The sequence below is a fragment of the Lepidochelys olivacea genome (genome assembly GCF_965140295.1).
Source record: "Lepidochelys olivacea isolate rLepOli2 genome assembly, chromosome: 6".
Taxonomy (NCBI): domain Eukaryota; kingdom Metazoa; phylum Chordata; order Testudines; family Cheloniidae; genus Lepidochelys; species Lepidochelys olivacea.
In genome coordinates, this window is record NC_140416.1 from 35026416 (window position 1) to 35050364 (window position 23949).

General features: G+C 41.6%; 1 protein-coding gene across 3 annotated transcripts in view; it reads right to left on the reverse strand.

Moving 5' to 3' along the window:
* SYT9 (synaptotagmin 9) overlaps positions 1-23949 on the reverse strand; it is a 109353-nt gene that overhangs the window by 46008 nt on the left and 39396 nt on the right. For all 3 annotated transcript variants that reach the window (XM_084631953.1, XM_084631955.1, XM_084631954.1), the window contains exons 2-3: positions 12604-12955; positions 8344-8890 (exon numbers count right to left, since the gene is read on the reverse strand). In XM_084631953.1, the coding sequence (XP_084488079.1) occupies positions 8344-8890; positions 12604-12955 (899 nt within the window). The remainder of the gene's footprint in view (positions 1-8343; positions 8891-12603; positions 12956-23949) is intronic.

Consider the following 23949-nt stretch of genomic DNA (forward strand, 5'->3'; position numbering starts at 1 on the left):
GCTTATCTAAAGTGATCACTCTCCTTACAATGTGTATGATAATCAAGTTGGGCCATTTCCAGCACAAATCCAGGTTTTCTCTATTTGTGTTTTCCATCTCTAACGGCTATGATTCTATAAAATAGAGAGAGGCTCAGATCTTAACTTCTCTGGGGTTTGAATTAAAATCTGGAATAAGAGACATATTTTGTTCCTGGTTTCTCTCAGTTTGTCAAACCAAAATCCCAGGCTCAACCATCCTAAACCTTGGGGCATTTAAAATCCAGATCTGAGATCTGCAGCTCAAGCCCATCATTTCTGTATACAACGCACTTGCCAAAACAGGAATTTTTTTTAAATGGGCTAAAATTTGATGCCACACTGAAGGTTTCTCTAACCACCATAGGTGGAGTTGGATGGTTTGCTGTCAGCATCACTGGTTGTAAACTGAGGGAAAGAGGCAGTTATATAGTGGATTAAACCTGGCACTCGGAGCAGACACTCCCCAGTTCCAGTCTCACCTCTGCTACTAACTCACTATGCTGCCTTGGGCAATTTACTTATCCTCTCTGTATCTGTTTCCCTTTCTGTAAATTGGGGATAATATTTACTAACTTCCCTCAAATAATGTTTTGGATTAGTTCATGTTTGTACAGAGCTTTAAAAGTGTAAATGCCAAACATGTGAACCATAAAAGTCCCACATATTATTAGTTCCTTCTGGAAAGATTTGCTCCTCGGAAAGAGCTTGCTGTGTGTATCCCAGTGGGCTAATATTCTTCCCCAAAGTGCATGTTATTGGAGAAAATTAAATTTCTCATAGCATATGAGTAGGGCAGGTTTGTGGGGTAACCTTTAGAAAAGTCCCTTTTGTTTGGGAGGTGAATGCACTTTTGAATTTCAAGGAAGCCTGGCAGATTTCCGGTTACACTTCAAAAACTCACACCTGTAACTATTTTCCATAAATAGAACCCACTGACATAATTCAGATCTCAGTCCTTCCACATACAATGGAAGGAATCTGTAAATATATTGTTCTCACTTACCCTTAATTATAATTAAGGGGGGGGAGTAGCTCAGTGGTTTGAGCATTGGCCTGCTAAACCTAGGGTTGTGAGTTCAATCCTTGAGGGGGCCATTTAGGGATCTGGAACAAAAATTGCGGATTAGTCCTGCTTTGAGCAGGGGGTTGGACTAGATGACTTCCTGATGTCTCTTCCAACCCTGATATTCTATAATAATTATTATTATTTACATGTATTGTGATAGTGTCCAGGGGTTGTAATCATGAATCAGGACCCCAGTCCTAGACATAACTATATAAACACATAACAAAAGATAATACCTGCCCCACAGAGCTTACAATCTAAGAAGACCAGGGATACCAGGTGGATACAACCGACAGAGGGAGCACATGGTAACAATGAATTGATAAGCATGGTAAGCAGTGGTCACAGCACACCGGATGACTAATCACAGAGCAGAGTTTTAAGGAGGGATTAGAAGGACAAGGAGGAGGGGCTTTGTGGATGCTTATGAGGAACTCCTTCCATGTGTGGGAGTGGCATGGGTGAAAGTGCATAGGTGCTCATCCATACTAGAATTTTAAAATACATATATTAGTGTTGGGTTAACCACTCAGAATAGAAGAATCTTACAGACACTGAATATCTAACATCCAACTGCACTTACCATACCCAAATCTCAAAGATAACTATATTTGGAAGCTGAAAAGATACCGTCAGTGTCATGAGCTCTCTCTCTTGCCACAGCAATTTATTACATCATTTAGAAAAGTTTTCTACGTCGAGGTGCAATTGGTGACAGTATTGGTTTATCAAATGGCTGTACCATGAAAAATATCTGGCATTTAACACTAAAGTAGGCAGATAGTGAAGAGGGAAGTAATGCGATTAGATCATACAAGAGACCATTCCTGTTGTGTTCTGTGCTCCTGGAGTTATTCTATCTTCTTTTAGGATTTATCTGTCCAGTAGGAAAACTGCTTAACAAAGCCAAATAGGCAAGTGCATTGTAATACTTCACCATTGTACGTCCAGCACCTAACAACCACTAAATTGTTTATCAGACACGATACCTCTGTGTGACAGATAGGTATTTACTACTTTCATACCTGCTAAACTTGAAGCACCAAGAGTTTAAGGTAAGAATATTCAGACATGCCCACTAGTTTTGTGTGCCCATCTTGAAACACCTATGGCCTGAATTTCAGAGATATTGAGTGTCTGCTGCTCCCACTGATCTCAGTAGAAGATGTGGGTACTTGGCACATTTGAAAATCATGTCCTAGGTGTCTCAAGTTCGGCATCCAAAACCTCTTTTGAAAATGCTAGCAGAGCTGGGAGTAGAAGTGAGGAAGTCACAGCTCCCATTTATTCCCCTCCTTTAAGTGGAAATCATCACTCTCCAGTTCTAATTTTTGTTTTGTTCTTAAAGAAAGAAGCTAGTGGAAGTATCTGCTACACAGCAGGGTGACAGAGATAAAGCCGTTAGGTAACAAAAACAAGTCATTATGAAACAAAATGTTCACAGTAGAAACTGGTTCATCTAAGATTTGTAATCTTTCTGTCTGCCTGTGTAGCAGCATGGTCATGTTTAATAGGTTATTTCCTTGAAAAGAGTTTTTTTATTCTCTGATACATGGCATGTTAGTAAATGGGTATTTAGTATTTCATGGAGAAGGTGATTCTCATCTATCCAGAATGCTGTAACATGGGGTTTCATGTCTTGTGCAGATAAATTAATTATTTTATTTTATAGTTTAATATGTTTTCCCCCTTTTCCTGAGGCCCTATGCTACTCCTGAGGAAATATGAGTTTGAGGATAGCACTGTATGTGGGGAATGTGTGTGCATGTGGAGGGGGTAACAAACAATCATGCCCTCTTCAAAACATGCCACTGGTCTGTGAACATTTAAAGAAGTCTTTTGAATACAAACTTCAGAGGCTGCTGAGTGCATTAGTTTGACCTGTTAAACTCAGACCTAAAAATAGAGATGACAGCAACCCCTTCTCCTCCATCCTAACAGTCAGAAATCAGACTAACTTGCCCGATAGATGTACAAAAAGCAAATCAAACTTGATTTCACGTTCATCTAAGGCTGATCTACTTAATTACATCTTCCATTAAACAACCCCGCTGCTGGTGCCTGTAAGACAATCCCTTCTGCTTCTCTCTGGCTGGAAAAAGCAGTGTGACAGAAGATATTCAGTTTTATGCTCAGAGGGACTAAGATTAGAAGAACCGTCATTTGAATATCAGCTTGCTCTCTGCTTAGAGGCAGTGCTCACCATAGATTTTTTTGTGTGTGCTATTGAGGTGCTTTAAGCTACCATATGCATATTCAACCCTGTTAACCTAATGGACACTAAGCTATTAGAAAAGAATCATACAGTCTGGGATTGTACTGCACTCTGGAAGAAGAATTGAAGCTGCTGTGCTTCAGTGGAATTGTAAGCCTTCCGCCTTGTTTGAGAATAGCAAGTAGACACATTGATGATGTGGTCTCAGGGTGGATAAAAATCAATTATTTTTTTTTATTTAAATTGGATTTTTTTGGGGTAAAATGCTTTTTGAGGAAAAAACCTATCTAAAGATAGTTTTAATTAAGATATATTATAGTTCAAAAATATCTCGTCATGGAATAGGGAATATAAATTCTAATTCTAAAGTATGAGACAATATAGTCATGTAATGTTTAAGAAAAGTTTTGTAAACGAGTTCCAACAGTTCATGGATCAGGGACCCAATTTTATGGGATTCCAGGGGCTTCTGATAGATTATTTAGGTTAATCTTTCTATCTACCCAAATGGGACTGAATGCTCAGTCTAGAAGATACCATCAGAGATGCTTAGTTTTGCAGTTCTCAAACTGTGGTTTTGTGTCTCCACAGATAACATGCTTGTTAACAGCAAAAATGTTTTTAAATAAATAAATAATATACAGAGGTGACAAATAACAGACCTCAACCCTATTGTCCCTCTACAAATTTGTGTACATAGAGTCAATCCCTTACGTCTCTCTAAAAGTGCAAAGTTTCAAAAAGTTCAATGAATAGAAGATTGTTGGGGCGCAGAATAAATCTGGACAAGGAGAAGAAGTCTGGAGATAAATGTGAGAAGGGAGGGACGGGCAGTAATAACAAAAATGAAACTGTTTGAGCAGCATATTCTAGAAGTCTTGAGGTCTTTCTGAGTGTAGCCTTCATTGATTTGAGATCTACCATATCATTCTCTCACTAGAAGGGAAAACCTATAATGGCAGCAGGCCACAAAAGATACCCAGTTGGGGAATAAGAACCATTCAAGAAATATTTGTTTGGTAATAATGTTTTAAAGAAAGTCACACCAATGAACTGGTGGAAGTCACTTAAGCACTTGGATTCAGAGACTGTTGAAATGATTATCTCACTTTTAATAGCAGTAGCTTCTTCTGCTGGTGTAGAAAAAATATTTTCTTCCTTTGGAATAATTCATTCCAAATTGAGAAATCGTTTGGGACCTGAAAAAGCAGGAAAGCTTGTTTTTCTTTTCCAGATTATGAACAAACAGGAAAATGAAGGTGAAGATGATTGAGTTAGCTGAAGAAGCCAATATTTTAAGTTTCTCATGTTGACCTGGCTGACATAGTCAATTTAATTTTTTTTTAATATTTCATTTATTTATTTTACTTAAAAACAATTTTAACAAAAACAAACATGATTTTAAAAAACTTGCATGTTTAACTAAATTCAAAAATTCATGTGCTTGTTTTGTTAAAATATTATATATTTGCTGTTGAAGGAAAAAAAATCCAGAATACATAATGTTGTTGTTTTAGTTAAATAAAACAATTTAAATGTCTGTCTGGTGATGTTCTCCTGCTAATACAGCACGGCAAAATACAGCAAGAAAATCCTCCAAATATTAATAATTAACCTGTTGAATTGGAGATAGTTCACCTCCCATGACTTTATAAATATCTGCTTCAATTACCTTTGGTATATGAAATAACCAAACAATCATTCATTTTCTGATATAGCTGTAAAACTAATCTGAAAAGTTTTCAGAATAAATCTCTTTAAAAATGTATAGTGTGTACCTTCTAAAAATGAAACCTGTATCTATCTCTGAGTTGTGAAGAATATGTATTAAGGTTATAGCAACCAACAAGAATGCAATTTTATGTAGAAATCCATGATTAAATCGAGTCTTCCTGACTAGTGATTTAAATCAATTTGATTTAAATGAAATCCACCCTGCGTGGTCTAATGGGTGAATCGAATGGCTTTGTTTGTGGTGAAGCTGATTTATTTAATGTATAATCTGCAATATTCACTTGAAATAGACCATTTTGCTAGGTATTCAGTAAAGTCTGATTTGATGCGCTATGTTATAGTAATGTATCAAATTGGATTAGAATATAATAAAATAGGGAAGAATGTAGATAATGGGACATGAAATACTTGGCTATATAATGTCATGAGATGCATCAGGAACAGAAGTAGATGCAGTTTTGCTCAGATGCAATACCAGAACTGTGGGTAACTTGGCAGGTTTGGTTGTATAATGCTTACTTCTGCTCTTTGCTGGATTCTTTGATGATTTACACCCTCCGAAAGTCCACTGATTGCATTTGACAAAAGGCATTTGGTCCCTTTTAAGTTTGATGTTTGAAAAACCGAGAAACTCAAAGTTCAACTGCTGCCAAGGTTGATGCAATTCCTGCTCACAACCATTAATAAACTCAGGTTTATTTGTAACTCAGCCCAGTTTTGCTTCAAAGATTCATGAACCTTGTCCTGTGATCAGGTTTTTGATGAAATCAGGTGAGTTTTGTACAGCAATGTTGAATTCCCAGTAGGATTTGAGATTTTGCTGCCAGTCCATCTGGCAGCTAGGAGACGCAGATAAAAAGAGTTAACTCGGATTTGCTGCAACTCAGTGCAACTTCTTGAATTATGCTGGGTTAGTTTGTCAATATTTAATGTGCTAAATCTAACCGTTTGAATTTTTGGAAATGTTAATTGAGGAAAAAACATCTCACAACTTGGGAGAATCAAGTTTATAATTTATCCGAACCCCTTATCTGGAAACAAACACTAACTGAAACTGGATTATGTTTCCTGCTGAGCATCATTTACATTGAAAAGTCCCTGTTTATCAGAATGAATTCCATGTCCTTTGTTCTGTTTGGATCAATGTATTCTACTGTACTCTGAAATGCACTTTGACTAAAACTCTGAGGACTATAGAAGGGCCCATACCTCAACCCCCATGCAGAACATGTGGAACTTAAGAGTTTTAAAAATTTGAACTCAAACACAAATAGAAATATTGGGAGGGGACGAGGGGGGCACACATCTCCTTCACATAATTTGTGCATGCTTGTGGGGGAAGCAGAAGCAAGAGAAGGACCTACAGGGGCTGGAATGGGTCTGGGAGCAGGTAGGAACCCCCAGGACCCTCCTTCCCAGCCTGGAGCTAGCTGCTGCCCTCCAACCTTCCTGGGCAAACTTAATTCCCTCTCCTATTCTTGCACTCCACCATTTGGATGGAGCTTCTGTTCCACCCCATTTGCCCTGCCAGGGTAGCCAATGCCTACTATGAACTTCACAGATAAGAGAGTTTAAAATAATGACAGTCAGTGTGAATGCCAACATTTTCAAAACAAAATCAAGAAAAAAATGAATTTAGTCCTTTTTGCTCTATGGCCAGTAACATGGCACATTAGCAGGTTATAGTCTAGAAAGATTAAAGTGCTGACTCAGGAAAGAATCCCTGTTTAGAACAGCATTTAGCACATGCTTAACTTTAACTATGTGCGTAAGTCCCACCAAAGTCAAAAGGAACTTTTAAGGGGTGCTGGAACAATTTGTATAGTGGGGGTACTGAAAGCCATTGAACCAAACAGTAAACCCCTATGTGATGGGAACAGTCAACCTGTGAAACTCGTTGCCAGAGGATGTTGTGAAGGCCAAGACTATAACATGGTTCAAAAAAGAACTAGATAAATTAATGGAGGATAGGTCCCTCAATGGCTATTAGCCAGGATGGGCAGGAATGATGTCCTTAGCTTCTGTTTGCCAGAAGCTGGGAATGAGTAACAGGGAATGGATCACTTGATGATTACCTGTTCTGTTCATTCCCTCTGGGGCACCTGGCATTGGCCACTGTCGGAAGACAGGATACTGGGCTAGATGGATCTTTGGTTTGACCCAGTATGACTGTTCTTATGTTCTTAAACCACTTCAAACCAGGGGATACAGCATAGTTCCAGCACCTATGACTTTAAGCACATGCTTAAATGCTTTTTAGGATTGGGGCCTAAATGACTTACACTCTTTTGCTGTTATTGACTTGCTGACACTAAAAGGTGGAATCTGCAAGACTACAGTTCCATAAAACAAATGCAACCAAAACCAAATAAAAACAAATAAAACCAATATTTATTGGCTTCTGGAAGCAGTAGTTTCACTTTGTGGGCTCTGAAATGCATAGGGCTCTTTTTTTCTACTGGAGAATGCTGAAGTCCCATTAACACTAATGGGAGGTTTGCCTGTGCCATGAGAGAAGTATAAAGCCCCTGGCCTCTGAAAGTACTGTCTGTTTTGTAGCTGGTGCCCTGAGAGTGTTTCTATGTAGGCCCACATACCAAAGGCTGTCAAGACAGCAGGAATATTAGTAGATTATAGTAAAGATGTTCCCCTGCTTCTTTATTTAAAAAGTTTTGTTCAGAAAATGCCCCTAGCAGGACAGCACTACACAGATGTAGTACCTGCGACCTGCCTCCTGAAATGTAAACTGAGACGGTCCTTGTATGGATTTGAGTTTTCAAATCCTGCGTGACATCTTCAAACTTTTCTCTCATTTTAGGCTGTGGCTACTAACTGCTGGTGCTAGGTTTGAACTCACATATTCCCCTTGGTTGTAGGTGCAAGGTCAGCTGACTTTGTCAGAATGAGCTTCTATGGGAGGTTGACGGAAGCCATGCAAAAGTCTTCAATTTCCAAACTGAGGCCGATAGCATCCTAGAATACATGTGGAAAATAATGCAAACCACAGAAAAGTAGAGAGAGAAAAGAAAAAATAACATTCCCTGGGGTAAGTGAGGGATAGAGAACAGATTTTTGTGGCTTTCCTCCCCTACAAACAAGATAATGATTAACCTTCAGCATAAAGGACATTTCTAATGCTGTCCAATAAAGGTAAAATGATTGTGGATTGTGGTCAAATGCTGAGAGAGAGATAATTTTCTCCATAAATCTACCGTGGAGAACTTTTATTGCCAGTTAAAAAAAGGTAGAGGTTATAAACTATTAAATTACTGTATAAAATCTCAAAATGAAAAGGTGTCATACTCACATTGGTGACATACTCAATATCCCTCCAAATATTACTTTCCCTGGGAAAGTCTGCCAAATCTAAAAAATTATCCACTATCACTTGGCCAATCAAGTCATGCCTGGAGAATCTGTCAAAGTCATACACAGAGAAGTGGAGTTTCCTTGTGGTCAGATCATTGTACGGAACGGGAAATAAAAAAACCTCATCAAACACTGGGTTTAGGGTCTTTCTATGCACTTTAGTCTGTTGTTTTGTTTTTCTATCTGGAAGCAAATAGATCTTCACGTAAGGGTCTGAAGTTCCAGAAAAGTCCTTTGCTGGCAGGTTGACAGCTTTGTGAATTTTCACTATCAACTGCTCTAAATCACAATCATATTTCAGAATGAAGTTGAGTTTCCCACAGGCCTTGCTGTTATTCCTCCGGCCATCATCGGTATCCACTGATCTTTGCTTATACAACTCTGGCTTAATGCGTCCAATCCCTGTCAGCTGCTCCTGTTTTTGAAGCTGCTGGATGTTGAAGTCAGGGTTCGAGAGATTGAGCTGTCTTCGGATTGAATTGTGCCTTAAGGGAAAAATGACAGAAACTAAACTGATTATATTGTTAGGTGTTGTGTGATTCTGGTTTGTATAAAAGACCTATTATTTACTTTCATTTGTCTTTCCTTAGCCATGATTTTGGGTTGTATGGTGCCACAGGGTTTGATTTTTACTTCTTTACACCTATAAAGCACAGTATCCCTTTTAATGAGTAGAAGGATACTTATATTAGCCAGATGTTACTATAGTTCTTCTTCATCATTGGATTCATGGTGTTTGCATAATTTTCAGTTTCTATACCTCGAGCTGGCAATAAGTACTCTCCAAAATTGGTTGAAACTCATAACATCCCCTGTTAGATAGAACTCACAAGAATGCTGCAAAATCACTGACTCCCAAGAAAAGCTTAGAAGTGTATACTATTCAGTCCAACTACATATGTAGCCCATAAAGGAAATGGACCAAATTCATGCCAGGTGCAAATCCACAGAGATCAGTGGACTTAAGTACACCAGGTATGAATTTGTCCCACTGACTGTAATAATTATAATAAATACTAATACTTAGCACTTGCTTTATAGGGGCTTTATAAATACTGAGACGAATCCCATGAAATATAAGGGTGTAACACCAATGTAACTGAGAGCAGAATTGGTCCCATAAACTAAGTAATGGCTTACTTTGAACTTGCAGATATCTTGTATACAGTGACGGGAGGAGATATTTCCCAACATCTGTATTTACTGATGGAACCTACTACTTGGTTCACAGACTGGTTATTCTAATTTAAATGATTTTGCTGCTTGTTCCTATCAAGCTGGTTTGCCTCTCAGAACTCCTAGCTGATGTGATAAGCGCTGTAATACTTAGAATGAAAGACTGCTTTAGTTTCATTGCTCCTAGGAGAGAAAGTTACTTTTAGTTTCAGTCCAGTGAGATTTATTATCTAGACTTGGTTATTGTGATTGAAATTTCCACTCTACAAGAAGATTGCAGAAATCAAATTTGTAGTTCTTGTATGGGAGTGGGATGTGAAAGCTGGATTAGGTAAAACCTTAATCCTATACAAGTTGGATTTTACGTTTCCCCCCAATTAATATACAGCAATCATGCAACATATTGTAGAAACAAAATGAAGTGAACATGAAAAGTAAAACCTGGGAAAATCTTAGCATAGGATTCATTAAAAACTATGTTGAATATAATCAGCATTATTTTCTCTGCTGTTATCATTTCCTGAATGTGTGTGCATTAAAACAAAAGCATTGTCTCTTATAATCCATCTAATTTTTTCCCCTTACTGCACAATAAAAGCATAATTATGTTGTTGTGCATTAGTAATTTTCATGACAATATATTATACCACAAATAAGGAGTTATACAACTTAACCCCTAGCATTCTCTACAGATTGTCAAGATGCTGTAATAGAGACAGATAAGGGTTGTTGCTGGTGTGGGGGTTAATGTATTATCTACATTGTATAGGTGAGGAAAGTAAGGCATGGAGACTTGATGAAGGTCACACAGCAAAGGCCGTAACTGACCAAAGACTAGAATCTTGGTTCTCAGTTCTGTGCTTGCTAGACTGCATTGCCTCACATACAATATCTTATACAGCTTGCATATCTGGGAGCCCCCCCCAAAAAAAGGTGGTAGGGGATCAAATTGCATGGAAGGATCAAATGAGTATCGTTCTTTTCTTGTACCCCACGCAGGGTTTATTTCCAAAATTGACTTAAGTGTGACAATGTTTCACCAATGGCAAAAAAAAAAAAAATTTGATGATGATGATGATAGTAACATTAATCCCTCAATTTCCTCTTTTTACCTTTCCCTGGAGGATGTTGCCTCCTGCCCCTCCCCAGCCCTAAACTGTCTTTTATCGAGCACCAACAAGAGGCACTGATTTAGTTGGGTAAATTTCACTGCCTTCCTTTTTTGTGTGTTCCTGATATTTTCCCTTCTACCCATCCACTCCATTATTTGTCACTGATTTACCCCTCTCTCACTCCCTTTTGCTGTTCTTTTGCTCCTGCTTTATAACACTCCTCCATTTTACTGCTGTCCGAGAGATACTTTGGGATTAGACACTCCGCAGTGCTATAGCCATGTGCTTCCCTGCCATACTCCCTGTGCAATACTGTTGACTTCTGTGGCATTGTATGGCCTGTTAACCAGTACAGAGGTGGCCTTCTGATAGTGAATGTGAGGCCCTTTTCAGATCCAACATTTAATGCTAGTGGTATTGCTAGTGAACCACAGAACATGGGGCAAACTACTTTTACAGGGATTTGAAAACAGAACATTAGCTCCGTACCACAGCTCTCGACTACAATGCCAGTCTGAAATCAACCTTGCATGTGGCTGTGTGTGTGCAACATGGTGTCCAGCATCGACAGTTATGGCAATGCCCTCTCCACCGACTCCTAGAAAAGACTCTCAAGGAGCCTCCCTTACACTGATCGTACAGCCAGTGGAAAAAGATTAACAAAGTGTGTCCATGTACCTGGAGCCTTTGCTCTGTAGTATGTGTGGTGTTTGTTGGGCCTTCTGTTCATCTAGGCCTGGGGTGGCCAACCTGTGGCTCCGGAGCCGCCTGCGGCTCTTCAGAAGTTAATATGCGGCTTCTTGAAAAGGCACCGACTCTAGGTTTGGAGCTACAGGCGCTCACTCTTGCACGCCACAAAATAGCTGATTGGGAGGTGCGGGGAGGGAGGGGGAAGGTGCTGATTGGCAGGGCTGCCGGTGGGTGGGAGGCACTGGGAGTCAGGGGGAGGGTGAGCTGATGTGGCGCTGCTGAGGTATTACTGTGGCTCTTTGGCAATGTACAGTGGTAAATTCTGGCTCCTTCTCAGATTCAGGCTGGCCACACCTGATCTAGGCCAAGCCTTCTCACACCTAAACCTGGGTCTGTCAGCAATTATTCAGCTTTAACAGCTGTTACAGCACCTTATCTTAAAGCTTTTGCCAAACCCACTCCAGTCAAATGGCCAGACGAGTTATTGAGGAGCAATGGAGAGAGTGCTGTACCTTCTCCAGATCCAGTACATCTGCATTAGCTCAGAAATCCACTAATTGGCTGTTCACGTGCTGATCCTTTTCTGGCTGCATGCAGCCTAATCCTTTTATCACCTGCCCCTAAGCACTCTCACATTCTCCCCTTCTCCCTTTCCTGTTCCCTTATATGCTGGCACTCTGGTTCCTTTGCCATCATCTAATCTTGCTCATTCAGTTTCCCCCCACAGTCAAGGCTGTAGCTAAAACCTATCACCTTTAATTCTATTTCTAACTTTCAAAAGTGTTTCATTAGCCTGCCCTATTTTTCTCTTTTGATGGTTGTTGAAATCTTTGCGGAGCCCTCGGCATTGATGGTAAGTCCAAATGAATGTGATTTACAAGATCCAGTGTAGGCTGTTCTTTTGTTCTACGGGGCATTAACCTTCCTGGCTATTTCCCCAGCTTATAAGGGGAAGACACAGATGATGCTGTAGTTGTTCATGTTGGAAAACATGGATCGCCACTGTGGCTACTATGGAAGCACCTTCCTAATTTTAAAGCCATCCATCATCCAGTACACCCCAACATACAACTGATTTTCTATGATCATTAAAGTAAAAGAATGAGGCAGGTACAATATACATCTGCAGTCAGGCTCTGTGTTAACTAATAAAGTGTAACTCTCTTGGTCTCATCTCCATTCATAATGATTATCATTAGAAAGAAATTACAGCTACTGACCGAGCAGAAGAGGTTGGTTCTGTGATTTGGCGATGCATTCGGACATTGTGCACACAATTCTCCTTGGTCCCTGCCTGAGCATCTAATGGAATATCAGGGGAAGTGTGACTAATCTTCAGGGAGGACTCCGGGTAGGAAGTGGGCTGCCCCAGGTAATCCTCACTGTATTCATGGTCATTGGTCTCTGTGTCTGTATAGTTCAGCGATCCCTGCTTGTTGTCTTTGCTCCCAGAGGGCAGGCCACGTTCTCGCCAAGGGATCCAGCAAAGCTTCCAGGACACAAACAGAGACACACCAAAGAGAGCAAGTCCACAGGCTGTGACAACTAAGGACAGCAAGCTTACTGAGATATCTGCAAAGAAGAAAAATACAGAGACATGTCACATTTTTCCTCCTGTTCGGATATGGCTCTCTGCAGCTCCAAAGGGGCACACATTATGGAACTAATCGTTCATTACATAATGCTTTTCTACTGGATTGCAAAAATGAAGCACTGGTAGCTGCAGCATTCAGGTCACAGAAACAGAACAAAATGTGTTTCCTCCATTTCCCCCAGAAAAATTAACTTTCATTAATGTCTTGCTGTGAATAAAATATTAAAGAATTATAGTTTTGAAATGTATTATTAATATTGGACACAGGCTCTGTGACTTCTGGCCTTCACTAATGCTACAAGAGAGCATTAAACACCATTTAAAGTGATTTTCATCAGCCTCAACCACTCTCCATTCTATCCTGGTGGTAAATGCCATACGTGGGAAAACTTCTCTGTCTCACTCACAGAAGCGGGTCCAATACAAGATATTACCTCATCCACCTTGTCTCTCTAATATCCTGGGACCGGTACAGCTACAACAACGTTGCATACTTGGGAACATACATTGCTGTGGTCTTCCTGGCATAGACATAAGGGAAATGTACAATATTTAGACTTTTCAAAGGATGTCTTCCATTTTATCTACAGAGAGATTTTTTTTAGAGAAATATCACTTAGAAGAGTAAAATGAAAAAAAAATCCTCTATTGCCTTTCAAAATGTTTTTATGTGTCAGTTGCCCCTATGGCAGGTGTTGAGCTTCATGTGCCCTCTTTGCCCTGGGAAGAGGTTCAGCAGCCCTCGTATGGGTTCATCATGAGGTAGTGTAGAGGTTGTGTTTGTGTTCTTTTCCTGCGTAAAGTTGGGGAGGGGGCATGGCTGGTGGAATGAGGAATCAAACTAGAGAAGGAAGAGGCGTGTTCAGTCATCTGTTCATCTTCCTGCCAGTGCAGGATTGTTCGCTACAATACACTTTCTGTTGCCTTGTTCAGTTCAGTTTCAAATGCCTCCTTCATTGGGGCTTTCACCACTTGCCTTGTGGAGAATATTCCACAGTTTAATGTATATAATACCTGTCAAGATATTTTCCCCAAAACTCACCAGAAATGTTTAGTATTTTAATTCTATTCCTTTTAATTCTAGCCTCTTTCTCTACTTTGTGCGTGTGCACTCTTCACATATGTTTACATGGTAATCTTGTGTCTCCCCCCAGTCATCATTTAACTATGGTACAACTACGTGTACAAGGTCAAGTGTCTTAATTTTTGTGCTCTTCTCTGAAACCCTTGCAGTTGGTCTATATCCTTCTGGTCCTCAGGGGATGTGGAGGTGGACTCTTTGCAAATCTTTCACAGATCTTAGCATTATCCTGTCCTATAGGTACTATTTGGAGGTTGGGTTTTTGTTTTTTAAATTGTACTTTGGGAAAATGACTGACTGAAACAGCTGTTTTGATGGTGATGGCATTTTCTAAATGAGTTTCATTAAGGGTTACACAATATACCATGCCCTAAGCACAATTAACAGGGACTCCATTTCATTGCATCAAACTGCAACATAGCCTTATCACTGCAATTTTCCAGACTGTGTAAAAGCACTATATGTCACTGTAATCTCACCTCTCCAGTTTACTGTTAGAGTAAAGTTTGAAACAGCTGCACAAGATTTAGTCATACAGCTCCCAATACGAGTCACTTATGTAACTGTGTGTGACAATTCAGGTGAAACAAACCTCAGCCAACTTTAAAAGAGAATACTCTTCTCTTCCAAGGAGAACGCTAGAAGATACAGCCACTCCCAAAGGCTGGGCAGGTTAAATCTCTGCTGTTGCTGCAAAAGCCAGTCTCAGTCAGCCCTGGTCTATACTACAAACTTATGTCAGTATAACGAGCTCACTTAGGAAAATCCACACCCCCGAGTGATGCAGCTATACTGACCTAACCCGCAGCGTAGACAGGACTACGTTAACAGGCATTCTCCTGTCCACATAGCAACCATCTCTTGGGGAGGTGGAGTACCCACACTGCTGGGAGCAGTTCTGAACAACTCTGGTGATGACTTTGGGTAGAGCACAGTCAGCTAGAGAACCGAAATCAAGAGAAGTAAGTTATAGCAGTAATAACACTTTGCGCTTATTTAATACTTTTCATCTGAAGATCTTGAAGTGTTTTACAAGCACTTAATAAAAAAGCATCACAAGACGCCCGAGAGTAGATGGGTAATACATTTATACTCATATGACCTGAGGAATACACAAGTTAAGTGACTTGCCAAGGTGAGTCAGTGGAGAAACAGAACCTAGGAGTCCTGAGTTCCAGTTCCCTGCTCTGATCGTTAGGTTACACTCTCTACCAAATGTTCTGGCATCTTGAATTTAGTAGACATTGTCTGATACTGATGCATATTCTCTCTTTCTAAACAACTGTGGGTTTCTTCCTTGAGCCAAATCAGCTGGCTATTGACAAACCCAAGATGGGTCCCTGCATATGCTAGTTTCAAACTGCTGCCATGTGTTCAGGAAAAGCCCATCTTATACCAGGTGTTTCCCCACCTATTTATTATTCAATGTGCGTTGGGAGGAGAATCCGTCAGAAAGCGAAAGCGCACAGCAGAATGAGGAGGTGTGAAAATCGCTTCCACTATCCTCCTTTTATATTCTACCTGCTCTCACTCATTCCTTATAATTTTGTTTTGTAGGGTTTTTTGGGGGTATGAAGATAGTTTCACACTTCCGTGAAGTTGCAGTGGGGCTAAATACTATGGCCAAGGCATTGAGTGACCCTAGACAGGAATTTGCAGGTAATCAATGCAGGTACTTAACAGTTGAGTAGCATATTTTCAAGTACGAGGCGGATCCAGTTCCTTTGGACAACTAGGGGTACTATAACCCCTGTGGTACTGTGAGCAGCTTCAGGGACTGTAGCCCCAAGTAATGAGTATTTCAGCTGCATCTTCCTTCTGATTGTAAGAGAGCGAGGCTCCCATGGAGGTGTTCTCATATTACTTACTATTTTGTACTGATTTTTCTCTAGTAACTTTTCCTCCATTTCTCCAGCTGTTCCTCCGTTTTCCTGAGCCTATTTAGCGATATTCCCATGTGCTTTTGTTCTTCAGCCTGATATCAGTGGCTCACTCTGCTTTTTGATGAGAGCAGAAAGCATCCTCATTGTGTGTATTTGCAAAGATTACAGCCATGTAGTGCGAGCGAGTACCAGAATTGTGGTGACACTCAGGACCTCAGAGGCTAGTCTTTTCAGTTAGCTCAGCTTTCACAGGAATTACGGCAACATGTGTGTGACACTACTATTGGAGATAGGCCCAAACTGCAACTGCAAAACGGAGCTCTTCCAAGCATGGTAAACTGGGTTGTGGATTTACATACAAGCCTGAATTTGGTATTCGTGTGGAAGAGCACTGGATTGGATTGTAATTCACAAGGAACAATCCCTCTACCAGCTCATCAGCATGCAAAGATAGTGTGCATATTGCACCGTTCCTTTGGATAGTGGAGCCTGGTGCCTATTAGCTAGGGTCCTGCCTCCTTTGCACCCCCTTTGGGGTGATCTGTGCTCTTGGAGCTCGAGAATGGAGAAATCTCCTGAATGGATTGCTATTGTGCCTGAGTAGTAGAAATGGCAATGATAGGGGAAAAGACTTCTTTCACCCTTCCCTCTCCTGGTGCAACCATGCTTGAGCCAAGGATTCTGTGCTATACAGGAGGTCAGCCTAGATGATCACAATGGCTCCTTCTGGCTTTATAGTCTACACTGCAGAACAACATAGCCTGTAGCCCATTTCATCCTTTGTAGTCAGACAGGTTATTAACATCTTTATTTTCCTACCTTCTCTTTCTGAAAAAGATTTCAAACTAGACACAGCTTTTTAAAGCTGGATCTATTTGTTTGCAGTCTCGGCATGTGCCTAATAATTTTGCATGAAGCGTTTCCTGGAGTCAGTAACAGTAGGGAGCTAGAACTGTGCTATTTCTTCAGCAGGATTCTTCTGCATTTTAGTCTCATGTTTCTTTATTCCTGCTGATTGAAATCTTCTGTAAATCACCATTATTTTATTTTTTGGATCTAAGTTTTGGAACTTTAGTTAATTTATTCTAATTTTCCAATAGGACAATATTTTGACATAAGAGGATATAAGGGCCAGCTCCTGGCCCTGCTTTACATAGAAATAAGCCACACATTAATCCCTTTCTCACCACAGATACAATACTGTGCTAGGTTAATCAGGCCCAGTACAGCAGTGGAAGCAGAGAGGTTTCATGCTCACTCTCTGGTGAGGACCAGCAGATCTCCTCCACAGCATGTGAGCTCCTCATATCCAAGCAGCCGTCCACAGAACTCTGTCCCCTTTCTCCCTACACTGGGCACACAGGGGTTAGTGTGAGCTGTGGAAAGGGGGTGGAGGCAGAAGGCAAATGAAATTACACCTCCAGACAATCCACACCCTCATAAAACACAGAAAAGGGACCTCTAGAGAGGGCCTGGGAGAGTGTTGGTAAGGATTTTTCTGTCTGCCCAGCTCTCAGTTGCCATTGGGTTTGTTAGCCCGAGATACCACTGCATTCACAGATGCAGTTCATCACTGTCTGCTGGGAGGTCCCTGTCTTAAGTCCAAAAGTTCATTTACTCTCCTTGCCTGATTAAGAGAGAGAATTGAGGTGTGCACATCCTCAGTCCTTTCCTGACCTCACAGTCAGCTTGGGCCTGGGGAGGGCAGAGTCACTATGATTTATGGTCCTTGAGAATCTGATTAGTTCTCCATGGCTGCAGATAGTACTGGGATTTCACCGTAAACAATCTTTTGTAATACATAATGTTAAGGGACTTAGCTGTCCTTGGATCAGGAAGTTACAATAATAAAATTCAGGAACCACCTATATGCATTTCTTGTTTGATTTAAAACATATTCCAATCTAAATGAATTCTCAGATTCCTGTCATACATACACGCGCAAACTGGCCTCTCTAAGGGATTTTCATGCATATTCCTCAAGGGACCGGTCGTTCCCCCACTGAAATCAATGACAAACTTCTGGCTGATTGTCGTAAAACTACCCCAGGCTTTCCGGAATACCACATTCAGTTCTGGACACCTGAACACTAAACAGAGACACACACACAGGAGGTAATTTAAGGGAAACTAAAATGAACAGATGCTTAAGGGTACTGTGTTTATTGTCTTACGAAAAAAGATTAAATGAGCCAGAGATGACAATTGGAAGAGCTAAGCAATGACTATGGATCTTATGGGGAAGGAGACTGGATAATAATCTGATAATATGTAAAGGGTGTAAACACCAAGGGCAGCATTCTGATTCAAATTATGTTTGTATGAAAAACAGGTCTCCTCAGACCTTGGGTCCAAGAGCATATTAATAAACAGGTCTTAGAATCATGGAATATCAGAGTTGGAAGGGACCTCAGGAGGTCCTCTAGTCCAACCCCCTGCTCAAAGCAAGACCAATCCCCAATTTTTGCCCCAGATCCCTAAATGGCTCCCTCAAGGCTTGAACTCACAACCCTGGCTTTAGCAAGCTAATGCTCAAACCACTGAGCTGTCTCCCCCCACAGTGTATTCCTTCCTGGAGCAAGTTGGTGGGAAATAACCCCTGTACTCATTGGCCAGGTTACCTGTGCCAGAGCATGGGCTGGACTGGGATGGGTATAGGCCAACAATAAATTATTACCCGCTGGGAGTGAGGAGCAAACAGGGTAGGATTTGCCTCTACACAACCCCTGGCAACTCCTTTGAATGTAGCTCCAAGTAGAGAAAGGAACTGGTAATGGTGGGACAATGGGGTATGTAAATAGGAGATCGGGGTAATGGGAATACAGGTAAATTTGATAAAAATTGAGGCAGCAAATGAGAAAATACCACCTTCAAGTGATATGTTAAAAATGGGTGCTTTACTGATTGGGACATTTAAAACCAGACTGAACAATGCATTAGTGATGGACTCTAGGAGACACCCTGCACCCCAGACAGGTGACCTGGAGGAACTAACAGGGTTTTTTCCAGCTCTATTTTTTATTATTCTCTGACAAGATCAGCAGATCTGCTTTGCTCAGACCCCCTATGTTGCTCTCTCCCAGCCTGATGACCTTGCTTTTTGCAAAAATCCTCATTTATTCATTGGCTTTTAGGAGGCTTCAGCTGAGTGAGGTCATCTGCTCATTTTAGGGATCAGGAATATTTTTATCTACAAGTTTTTTTTTTAAATGTGGGGAAAACCTTTGAAAACTGAGTGAAAATGGAAACCTTTGAGACTTTTTCTTGTTAAGGTACAGCAGAGTGTTGCTGTCCTTGGGGGTTCAAGCGTGAATTTATAGCAGAAAGCTATTTTTTCCTTCGTGCATTATGAGAGAGGAGAAGTAGTATGCTGAAGGCTTCTGTAGACTGCTTCTGGAAGGTAATTTTGAAGATCTGGCCTTTGTATTTCATTTTCTCCTTTCCAAAGGGAGAAATGCTAAACAGATGTGAAAGGAGAGAGACTAAAAGACGCAAATAGATAAGATGGGGAAAAAGTCTGAAGAAGTGAGACATCTTAAAACTGTCAAAACCAAAGAATCTATTAGAACAAAACTGAACATTCAAGCCTCTGTGCTGCTCTTTTATGCTTCTGAACAGTAGTTGGCCTTTGTAAACCCATGATGCTGTCAGCCTCAGGCCTTCCCTAAATTTGGCAACTCAAAATGTAGAGAAGAACCTCAGCTTGCTTGCTTCCTTTTAGTAAAAGTAAGTTTCAAGCCCTTCCCATTGCCAAAATACACTTGAAAATGTAACCCGATCAGTAGAGTTGAAAGCGGTCAATGATTTTTCGTAAAGATTTTAGATTATTCACAGTTTGTAAAGGGCTACCTAGAACTCCTAAAGTCACAAATCCTTCTGGTAGGAGGAAGGCTAGTGGCTCCAAGAGAATACTAGCTTAGCTGGGGATTTCTTCTTTGTAATAGTTCTCTAAATTTTTGCAGCTGAAAACAGAACCCAGCACAAACAACTAGGCTCCTATTCTCTTGGAACAGGAATTAAGGGGAGTGGAGTGGGGGAAAAGAGAATTCAAAGGTCTCCCCCCCACTGCTCCAGTCTCTCTCACACACACGTTACATAAATCATTCCTGTCAGGATGATGATAGCGCCGACAATGTGCTAGGTGTGTCCAAACTTACAGAAAGACAAAGCCTCCGCCCTGAAGAACTCACAACTTAAGAAAGTAAAACTCAAACAAAACAATGGGGAACGATGGGGAAGATGTCAGCTGTCCCCAATGGGCCCTTGATCTAGTCATTGATTGGCTAATATTTGGTTGGCACCTCTGTAGAAGTGGGTCTTGAGGAGAGGGCTCACTTATGAATTAGTTCAGGGCAGGTATTCCATGCATAAGGGAAGAAAGGGTGGAGACAGTTGTGGGAAAACAGTCATAGAGTGCCTGATGCAGGCATCATTGGTTTACATTTTCATGTCTTTTTTTCACAAAGGGTAGACATTTTTTAAAAGTGAAAGGCGAGAGTCCGCCTGACAGGGTCTTTTGGCCTGTGGTGCTAAATGTGGGCTCATATGACCCTCCCCCCCTACAAGCCCCTCCTGCCTGGAGTATGCAGGTGTTGGATCTCCAGGGTCTGTGGGGAGAAGAGGCTGTGTAGGCACAGCTCGAATCCAGCCATAGAAATGTTGTCCTATATAAGCAGATCACGTGGGACATGGAGGAGGGACCAGCAGCAGTGCCACATAAAAGCCAAGGAGCTGTGGCAGGTGTTCCAAAAGGCAAGGGAGGCTAACGATTGCTCTGGTGCAAAGCTGCAGACATGCCACTTTTACAAAGAACTGCATGCCATCCTCGGATGAGACCCCACCACCACCCCTTCCAAGAGCCCCGTGGATACTTCGGAGGAGTCTGAGTTGGAGGCCCCCCACCCTGAAGCATGAGGGGGAAGTGTTGGACAAGAAAGAGGAGCAGGAGCATGGGGGACAGGCAACGTGTCATGGGATCCAGGTGCACAGGAAGCCAGGACATGTTTTTTACTCCAGCGCAGTCCAGCCAGTCTGTACAGGCCAGCACGGGTGAGCCTTATGCAGGGGTAGGAACCTCCAGTAAGTATGCTGTTTGCTTTGAAATTACAGGGATGGAATCCCCAAAGTAGCAGAACATATCTGTTGATTTGCTCCTTTTTACTTATGCTAAAAGAGGCAGTGAAACAACCAGTAGAGGTGGAGTTCCTGTCTGCTTCCCATCCCACTCTAGAATTAGGCAGAGGGGGCCCCCGCAGAACACTGTTTATGTGCACTGGGATGTCTGGTGAATCCTGGTGCTGGTCCCTCCTCCATGCCCCGAGTAAGGGGTGGGTGGTTCCTGGCCAGTTGGCCACTGCGCAGCAGAGTTCACAATGGCGACCAGAGCGATCAGGGTGGTGCATTGTGGGGGACACCTCCAGGGGGCTGCGAACAGTCAATGCAAGTAACACACCATCTACACTGACACTGTGTTGACGTAACTACATCGACCTTGACTCTATGCCGGTTGTGGAGGTAGTGTTATTAAGTCAGGGTAACTGGGCAGTTATGTCCGTGGGAGTGAAATTTAAGTGTAGATGCATACACATCTACATCGACGTAAGCTGCCTGCATTGACTTACCTGTGTAGTGTAGACCAGGCCTCAATAAGGTCGCTATAATTTTGTACCTAAAATATTTAGATTTGTTTAGATTAGCTTTTAGATTATTAAAATAGTAAGTGATTCAGTCAGCCCACTGTACTGGGTTTACCTGGTACACCTATTTTCTCATCTTCATCTTAACAGTTTTATCCTTCAGACAGACTTTGGTGGATGGTATAGGCTGCATTTAGGCCATGATTCAGCAAAGCACTTAAGCATATACTGATTTAAATGGGACATAAGCACATCTTTAGAGTTAAATGTGTGCTTAAATATTTTACTGAAGAAGGATGGACTGAAGCAGTGCTGTGCTGAATTGGGGCCAAAATCTGGGTAATGTTTTGCCATGCTATATGAATACTTTTTTTATATACAGTCAGAAATTCAAAGCTGCCATTGTGGTTTTTGCTATTTATTATAAGGACTATTTTGTATATAATGTATTCCTTACCTGTGTTACAATTACTGTAAATTATTAAAACTGAAAGAATTTTAAAAATCTTTATTTTTCATTAGTATGGCTGTTTGCTATCTATAACTCCCTTGGCTTGAAAAATGAAACTAGATAATTCAGTTTCAGTTTTGCTTATAATCACATTTTAATCAATTTTACTTTCCAGTGCTCATCCCTAGCACATTATACCATGACATTCTTTTAGGCATCAGAACCATCTGAAGGATTCATGAAAGGAAATAGAAAAAAGTTTAAAACAAGCAGAACACACATTTTAATCAATAAAATACAGACAACTAAACAAAATATGCTGTAAGTGGTAGGAGTTTAACAAATATGGATTTCTTTTCCATGATGTAGCACTGTATGGTCAGTCATTAAAAGGAATCCTTAAAAAGAACCAACAGTAATTACTATCTTTTGCAATTTTCATATGAAGTTTACAACGTAATATTCAAATTTTTTCATTAAAAGGAGGGTGAAGCTAGATCGTGGCAAGCTTGGGATTTTTTCTGTGATAGGACACTCCCTCATCCAGTTGATAGATAGGCTAACGAGGATTCCTGCTCAGCCAATGCCAATTAAGCACACCTGCAGAACATGCTCCACCTGGAGAAGAGGAGCTTAAAAGGGTGAAACTTGCAACAGAGAAGGGGGGAAGTTTGCCCAGGAGGGCAGGCTGCCAGGGACTGCTAGTGATATCCAGTAGCAAGGGAAGCCCAGCCTGAGGCAGTGGTTGGTGTTTCCTTCTCTTCCCCCGACTCATTTGGGGACAGACTAACACTACAAGTCTGATATGGGCGAGGGGCCCTGGAAGGCTGATCTCAGCCAGCAACCTATGGTAGGACCTGGGGAGTGCCACCAAAGACTACCAGCAATAGCAGTTGGACTCAGAAAAGACCCCATGAATGAGCTGAACTTCCCCCAGGAACAGACAGATTGCCCAGGAGAAGTGGATCTGATAGGGGACCCAGTGGCAAGAGACTTGGAGTGACTATGTCCAAGCCCCAGCTAAGGGTTGGACCACTACAACTGGTGGAGAATGTGGGCATGAAGCCTTATGCCTTATACAAGGCCCCGAGGCAGAAACAGAATCCACACCAGTCCGTTCAGAGGGTGCTTCTGCTGAGAGGGGCCCCAAACGCTAATGCAAGTAGATGGTGGAGTGGCAACAATAACAGGCCAACCAGCAACAGCACTTCCAGCAGCAGATGTTGTAGCAGGCCCAAGCCCAGGCAGCTGCAACAGCTGCTGAAGGAGGTTGTGTCCCAGCAGCAAGAACTCCAGAGAGTCTTTCTGCAACAGTTAAAACCCCTGGCCCCTGCCCAGGGAGACCTCAGAGTGGCCTTTACATCAGGGGACCTCTGTCACCCATGCTGGTGAAGTTCAATAAAATGGGCCCCGATGACAATCTGTTCCTCATCACCTTTGAGAGGGTGGAGCTGGTCTCTCAATGGTCTCTGGAGCCCTGGGCATTAGTTTTGTTCCCTGCCTGATGGGACAGGGACAGCTGGCCTAGAGTAACCTTGATCCAGAGCAGGCTAGAGACTACAGTTGGGCTGGATATCAGCAAAGAGACACATCAGCAGTGCTTCAGAGCAGAGATGTAGCCTTAGGGGGCATGCCCTCGGGTGGTGGCGCAACAATTAAGAGCATTGCTGGCAGTAGCATTGCCTGGAGGAGCACTTTGGGACCCAAGTTGCAGAGTTATTTCAAATGGAGCAGTTTGTGTCCATGTGGGCATTTCCCTGAGTTATTGTCAGATGCAGTACAGCTGATGGAGAATTTGCTCAAGGCCAATGGGCTGTGTCAAGCTTCCTTCCCCACTCTGAACTCTGGGGTACAGATGTGGGGACCTGCATGAAAAAAACCCCTAAGCTTATTTCTACCAGCTTAGGTTAAAACTTCCACA